At 36.8% G+C, this 7,659-nt stretch overlaps 1 protein-coding gene across 1 annotated transcript in view; it reads left to right on the forward strand.

Moving 5' to 3' along the window:
* The first annotated feature begins 2,059 nt into the window (after positions 1-2,059).
* Positions 2,060-7,659, forward strand: part of GIT2 (GIT ArfGAP 2) — a 29,879-nt gene continuing 24,279 nt past the window's right edge. The window contains exons 1-8 of the mRNA XM_009283940.1: positions 2,060-2,066; positions 2,403-2,536; positions 3,085-3,197; positions 3,941-4,046; positions 4,411-4,497; positions 4,643-4,773; positions 5,917-6,011; positions 6,841-6,886. Coding sequence (XP_009282215.1) covers positions 2,060-2,066; positions 2,403-2,536; positions 3,085-3,197; positions 3,941-4,046; positions 4,411-4,497; positions 4,643-4,773; positions 5,917-6,011; positions 6,841-6,886 — 719 coding nt within the window. The remainder of the gene's footprint in view (positions 2,067-2,402; positions 2,537-3,084; positions 3,198-3,940; positions 4,047-4,410; positions 4,498-4,642; positions 4,774-5,916; positions 6,012-6,840; positions 6,887-7,659) is intronic.

Consider the following 7,659-nt stretch of genomic DNA (forward strand, 5'->3'; position numbering starts at 1 on the left):
TCTTAAAATGATCCAAATTAATTTAATTAAGTGTTTGTGCTGGAGTTTAATTTAAACCTGAAATATCAATTTTCCCATAACCTGATAGCTCGCTCTCTGTTTCTTCAGACTGTCTAACACTGTGTTCCTTTTCCCTTTCCCATCCCCATCTGTTACTTGGGAACGAGTAAACGGTACTAAGCCAGGTATGAATTGAATTGAGGGGCTACAAATCGTTGTGCAGTTTCATAAAAAAAACCTCTTTCAGTTAAACCAGTGTGACTCAGAAAACAGGTTGCAGTGCTTAACTTCCCACTGCTTTTTGATCAGTCCATTTTCCACCATGCACGCTGTCAAATCCGCTCTGTTCCGTATCATTTAGGCTCCTAAACTGGGGCCTGAGCTGCTGTCGGTCCTCTCTCTGGCCTCCCCAACACTTAGTAGGAGCAAAGAGCGTTCTCTTGGCCCATCGTGCTGAACTTTTCAGTTCCCTTGCCGAATCCGTCTGTTGTCTTTCCTTTTGTTTTTCTTTTATTGTTGTCTTTTTTTGCATCATGCCATCCACATTTCCAATGGTGCCAGTTTTTGACAGATTCTACATAAACATGGCCTCTTTGATCAATGTGATTTCTTTTAAGTAGAATGTACAAGCTGAAATTACAAGCAAGGCCTCGACTTTTTTTTCTTTAGAAGAATTTTAAAGCCCTGTTTCTGCTATGAAGTGACCAAATAAACAGTAGCTGACTTTACCCTGGCTAAACGGCCATTGTTTGGAGCCAGTTAAGTTAGGTATTGAGGTGGATGTAAGGAAAAAAACTGATGATGACTGTTAGTCATCAAAACAGAGCGAGGCTCACAAGCAGTCTAACTAGTGATTGAAACAAGAAACATAATGGCTTTCAGGAGAATCCTATTAGTTTATGAATGAGTGTGTGATAAGGTTGTCTGTAATGAAAAGGGACTAGACTCATTAATCTGGAAGGCTGCCTCCAGTCTTGGGTTGTTAGGTTAGCGCTAATGCATCTCATTTCGTTGTTATTTTTTTCCTTCTTAGAAGTGAAAGTTGTTAAAATAATGGAATGATTTAATAGGGAGGTTGTATGCTTGTTATTAATTTGTTTTTTAAATTAGGTTAGGTTTTTTTCTAAAACATATGCTTTAATTTGGCTCTGGGCTGTGATAGTTATCATCTGTGAATAGATGCTCCCATCCCTCGTGGCCCGTGGTTCGAACAGGTTTGCCTACATTGCCTTCAGCACACGCACAACATCAACTCCGCTCAAAAACCACAACTATGATCAGATCTCATGTTTCAGGGATTCAGTACATTTATTGCATGGGTCAGAGAAGACTACTTTTATCATGCACAATTGCTTAGATGTATTCTGACAGGATGCAGAATTTCTCTCATCAGATACTAGGCTTGTGTTGTACTCACTTATTTAGCCTCAAACTCATCTCTGGATTTGAAATTAAGAAGAATTTTCCAAAATAGAAGAGATCTTGAATTCCTTTTTCTTTCTCCTGGGATGTGCTAGATCTGAAGATCTGTCTTGCTACTCAGTTGCCTGTTACTGCAGGGTACTTGGCACGCTGGGTTTCGTGTGTCACTGACAGAAAACTGGAGTTTTCTTCTGAAGACTGAGCTAAGAGCAGCAGAGGGACCTCAGTTTAATGTTCTGATGTGCATATATTCAGTTTCAATCTGATGTAGCATTCCTACTCGGGTTTATACTTTTTGATGTTTGAAGCTACATAGTAGCTAGTATATATTGTTTACTACTTCTGCCTTCCATCAGTTTTCTTTCTGGTTTGCTTATAAGACCGCTTCAATTTGGGTCTGTTCAGAGTTGAAGTTAATTTGCTTGACAGTTTTTGATTTTACTGAGCCTTTAACTTGACACATGTGTATCTTGCTCTTTTTTTTTTTTACTGTGACACTCTTGAGTGTTTTTATGAAGACTGAGTAGTATGTGAAAAAGCATGACTACTGTTACCACTTTTTATTTGTAGACTTCTGAGTTTTTCAAAAGAGCAGGTAGGTACTATTGTTAGATATATTTCTGTAGGACTGCACTAAATGACATGTAAGCACTTCAAGAAGGTAATAAATTTAGTGTCCTGTTATGCTTACAAAGGAAAATATTCTATTTTTATAGGAAGAACTGCAAACAGTGGGGCTTTTTTCAGAGTTTCCACAGCAGGTCTCCTTGCTGTCCTAGGACTCCTACATCCCCAGTAAGTGCAAGGACTGTTATTTCCCCGGCATCCAGAGGCCCAGCAAGGTTGTAACATTTACAAGCTCATATAATGGCTAACCAGTAAAGCTAGGGTTAGAAGGCAGGGCTCCTCATTTTAGACCCTGTGTTTGAAATACAAGGTCATGTTGCCTTCTGTGTTGTCATTAATGTATTCTTTTTCAGATCCTTGTTGGGCATCTATAAACAGGGGCATTCTGATCTGTGATGAGTGCTGTAGTGTTCATCGAAGTTTGGGGCGTCATATCTCTCAAGTGAGACATCTCAAGCATACACCATGGCCTCCAACACTGCTGCAGGTAAAAAGGAAAACTGTGTCTTCCTTCATTAAAACTGGATATATTAACTTTTTTAACATTTTCTTAATGGAATTTAAATCGCTAAGCTTTTGTTTGAGAGGGGCTGGTCCTTTTAAACTTTCTTTTTCTAAGTTAGTCTCCTTTTATTTCTCTTGTTTTGCCATGATGGACCACTAAAATCAGAATTGTCTGTGCCTTTTTAATTTGATACCTTTGTTTTGGAAGGTCACCTTCAACTTTTCTTTCAGACTTCTGCAATGCATCTGCTTCAACCTAAACTTTCAATATGTAGCAAGCCTCTCTTTTCAGTAGAGCTGCTGTTGGGAAGAGTAGAGAATTTTAAGGGGGTTCTTATTACATTCCACATAATAACCTCCTAGGCATGTGCCTGGTTCTGATATCCCAGTGGGTTATGGATGCTGGCACACAGAATATGAATTTTTGGCTTGCTGTCCACTTGAAAATAATTACAGCTACTTGATTAGTCAGTCTGTGCAGCTGGCAGCAAAATTTCTTTACTGCCTGTTTGTATACATTTTGGATTTCAGATGGTTGAAACACTGTATAATAATGGTGCTAACTCCATATGGGAACATTCATTGCTGGACCCTGCCTCTGTTATGAGTGGAAGGCGCAAAGCTAGCCCACAGGATAAAGTGCAGTAAGTGGAAAATTACAGAATTTTTATTTTTGTGGAAGTGTGATTATTTTATTCAGCACTGACAGAGGCAGCAAGGTATCCATGTGTATGTTTTCTTGCTGGAAGAGAACAGGAGTAAACTAGTTATTTGTTCACTAATTTTTAATTTTTTTTATTTTTTTAAAAATTCCCAATGATTAATTTTTTTAAATTTATTGCAAAGATGGAAATACATTGCTTGAATTCTCTGAACTATTGATTCCTGACCTCTAGCTTTGAGTAGTGAGGACCTTTACTTGTAATTGAATCAAAAGACTTTTAATTCTCATGCCACTTGCTTCAGTTAACTGAATGCTACTAATGAGATTGAGTTTGGCTGATGAATTAAAAAATTGAGAGAAGATTTTTGTCACTGAATATGGTGCTTCATTTTAAAATGTAAATAACTGCATATAGTAAGTATAGATCTTAAGTTGGCATAATTTTAAGTTCAATGTTTACTTCTAAGAAATATACCCTACATCATAAAGTCTGCAGATATTTTGATGTTTGTAACAAAAGTATGCTCTGTATAGTTAGACAATCTGCACTGGATTGGTTTTTTAATGAAAATATTTTTCCGGTCTAACTTTGCTACTAGTAGCATGCAAAGATCTAATGCAATCTTCACTTGTGAATTTTCATTTTTCTAGAGCACCTGTATTATTGTGAAAGCACTAATATTTATTTTCTTTCCCTTCTGTTGCTTGGGTTTCTCTTTACAGTCCCAATAAAGCAGAATTCATTAGAGCTAAATATCAGATGTTAGCATTTGTTCATCGCTTGCCATGCCGTGAAGATGACAGTGTTACTGCCAAAGATCTTAGTAAGGTTAGTATGTTTTTTCTGGCAGTCTGCAGAAGCTACAACTTGTGTGTAACAGAACAGTGAAATCTGACTGAATTAAATTAGTTGCTTTTGACTTGAGATAACTATTGCTGTTCTTCAGCACTATTATGTAAACAAATACAGCTTGACTTCAACTTGAAGCCGCTTTTTTGGGGAAATACGTATGGATACTGGAGATGTGGATGGTTGAGAGGCATCAATTTAGGTTAACTTGGAGAAAAACGTTTACACAAAACAGCCGTAGCAAGAATTCTTGCATACCTGTTTCTAAAAGCTTGGCTGAAAAAACAAAAGCTGAATCACAGTTATTGCCGCCGTATTAAGTATAATCCTGCTTCTTTTTCAGCAACTCCATTCCAGTGTAAGGACAGGGAATCTGGAGACATGTTTGCGATTACTCTCCTTAGGAGCTCAAGCCAACTTCTTTCATCCTGTATGAACACTTTTTTCATTATTTTGATATACAATCAATTCTTACAGTTCGTAATATTTATACTGATTTCAGCTGATACACATTATATTTCAGTCTTCTACTCAGACCTGTTGATTAAGTAGATATTTTTCTTAATGACCTGTAGGAGAAAGGAAACACCCCGCTCCATGTTGCTGCTAAGGCAGGACAGACTTTACAAGCAGAATTATTAGCGGTTTATGGTGCTGATCCTGGCACGCAAGATTCCAATGGAAAAACTCCAGTTGAGTATGCAAGGTAGACGGCTCTGACTTATGTGATGCTCTCATATATTAACTGATGTTCATAAATCACATGATGAACTTGCTTAGATATGTTTCTGTCCTGAAAATAATTTGACTGTTAAATGCTAACAAGTACTTTTTCAAGAAAGAGCAAATGCATAAAGAGTATAAATAAGCATTTTCATCATTTCATAGCCTGTATTCTCCTGGATGCTTGAGGCAACAGTTGTGATCCCAGTGAAACAGGCTGTGCCAATCTGACAGCTCACAGAAAAGTAATCTGAGGAGAAGAGTTTCTGCAAGTTCAGCAAGCTGAGTAGACTCCAGGAGTGTGGATTAACTAGGGAATTGCTGTAGGAAAGGGCTGGACTGCACAGATGGGTCAGGGAGCAGGGGGTGGAACCAGGCTTTTTAGTGGCAGTGAACTGTGAGACTCATCCAGTTGCAGAACCGCACCCTCAGGAAAGCCTACCTTTAGAAAGGCTCTAGGCTTCCCAAGGGCAGACAACATTCGTGTCAAGAAAGACTAAACGTGACTGTCTCTGCTGATCAGTTGGGCAGTAATGAGGCACTGCAAGATTTGCAGCACAGCATTGAAGTTTTTTTTGTGTTTATGTGCAAAATTGGACATTACTGATCAACTAGAAGGTGCACATTTGTGTAAATAAAACATCCTTATTGCTCTGATTGCTTTTGAATTGAGGCCATACGTGGGATCTGAAGACTGAATAAGTTCACTTGGTTGCACCACAATATGCCAGAATATTTCTGTTTCTCAATGCTATTAATCAAATGTGAAGTTGGGTGAATTTGCTGCATGAGCTCAGGAACTGTCTAGAAAATTGTAAATAACGTATTCAAAATAGCCTATATAATCTGGGTTTTCTTCTACAGCAAAGCAGTAGGCAAAGGTTTTCAGAGTTTTCACTGACTCATTTTGGGAAGTTCATAAAAGTTTATCTATAGGGTTTTTTTGCCCACTAGAACACGCTGTTGAAAATCCTGCTGTGAGTCTGTGCTGTGTGATACATTTAAACATGTGCAGTGTTGAACAGTGGCTTGTACTAAATCTATTTCTCTGACCATTTTTTAATTTTTTGTATGTCTCAAAATGAATAACTAATGCAACTTTTTTTTGTGTGTGTGTGTAAACCAGACAAGGTGGGCATCACGAACTGGCAGAGCGCCTGGTGGAAATTCAGTATGAACTCACAGACAGGTTAGCTTTCTATCTCTGTGGCAGGAAACCAGGTAAGTAGAAAAACTACGCTCCAAGATCTTTCAGTGTTAATTATAGGACAGTTCAAACTATGGTATATAATGTTTGTGTCAGTGTTATTACACTTTTTATATGCATTTTAAATATTCTAACGTTATATAAATTATACAGGAAGAACTAAAGAAAGTATAAGATGTAAGCTTAGTGATAATGCATTTAAAATTCAGATAAAACTGCAGGATTTTAAGTATACCTAAACTAAAAATGAAGTTCCTTTCTGGTTTTCCACAAATACGTGTTCTATAAATGGAATAGCCCTGAAAGTGTGGAGAAACCTACATATAAGATCAGATGAGTACTGTTTAACTTCAAGGAGTGAATTGCAGGGAAGATACAGATTTTGTGACTGTTGAATAGTCTGCAGGAGATACTGTAGAAACTCTTCTAAGTAGTTTCTTCTCATTGAAAGCAGGGGAGTATTCAATTAAGTAGGTACCTGTTGAACACAAGCACGCTTTTAAAAATTTTTAGCCATTAGGTGCCATAAAGGCACCCTTGTTAGAACTTAATTTTTTTTTTTTTAATGGAATTTACTACAGTTGATAAACCTTAATTGGAATCTTTGATAACACCAGGAAGTTGTGGTAGGAACCTTCTTTTAAGACTTACTAGCTTCCTATAACTGGAAATTGAGTAATTACATGCAAGGCAAATTAGTCTACGTTTGCCTGTTGCATATGTCCTGGGGTTTCTCATTACTATATCTTTTAGTAAAACTGAGTACCAGCTGTATATCCTGACAACATTGAAAACTGTAGTCCAGTAACAACCTATTAAAGTGCAATTTGTTTTCAACTCTAGAGCATAAAAATGGACAGCACTTTGTTATACCTCAGATGGCAGACAGGTAAGTTGCTGATTCCATGGCATGTCTGAAAATATCAAGATAAAAAAACCTAATAATTAAGTTTCCTTACCTTTCTGAAACAACTTTTAAGCTTGTTGTCATTCTAACTTTTTAATGTGTGCCTTTATCGATCTTGGAAGCTTTTTTTTTCTAGAAAGAATATTGGCATTTAAACAAAATCAAAAAAATTATAGAAGTTTACTGTATTTGTTAAAATGCAGGGGGAAGGTGAGACAATTATATTAAGGGAACACACATGAGGGTTCCTGGGAAACAGATTTTATAAATAATGTAAGGACCAATTGAGTTCGTTTCCTGATACAGCATTTTGAAACTAATAATTGCAAGAAAGCTGCATTTTTCTCTGAAAATATTTATACTTTTGCTCATCTGAGTGCTTTTAACTTTTGGTTATGATTAGTGAAATCATATTCGTATAAAACATATCAAGTATTAATCATAAGTCCCTATTTTTCTTTTATTGCTATGCAATTGGAAATAAGGCGGCTGTAAGTAAACTTGTTCAACTTATTGCTTGCAAAATTTCTGTGGAAAAACTAATAAAATAAAAATTATAGAGAGAAACTGTAATAGTTGGTAAAATACTTAGTGTTAAACACAGTATATCTAAAAAAATTACAGATGTTAGCTATTGGATAAAGTACTCTGTATTTTCAGTGCAGAGTATTTTGCAGAGCAGACTAAGTGTCATTTGCCTCATTACGCTGAGAAGGAAGTTGGCAAGCAGAGAAAATTATTTGTTCAAAGCTGCT

The sequence above is a fragment of the Aptenodytes forsteri genome, unplaced genomic scaffold, assembly GCF_000699145.1.
Source record: "Aptenodytes forsteri isolate BGI_AS27 unplaced genomic scaffold, ASM69914v1 Scaffold118, whole genome shotgun sequence".
Classification (NCBI taxonomy): Eukaryota; Metazoa; Chordata; class Aves; order Sphenisciformes; family Spheniscidae; genus Aptenodytes; species Aptenodytes forsteri.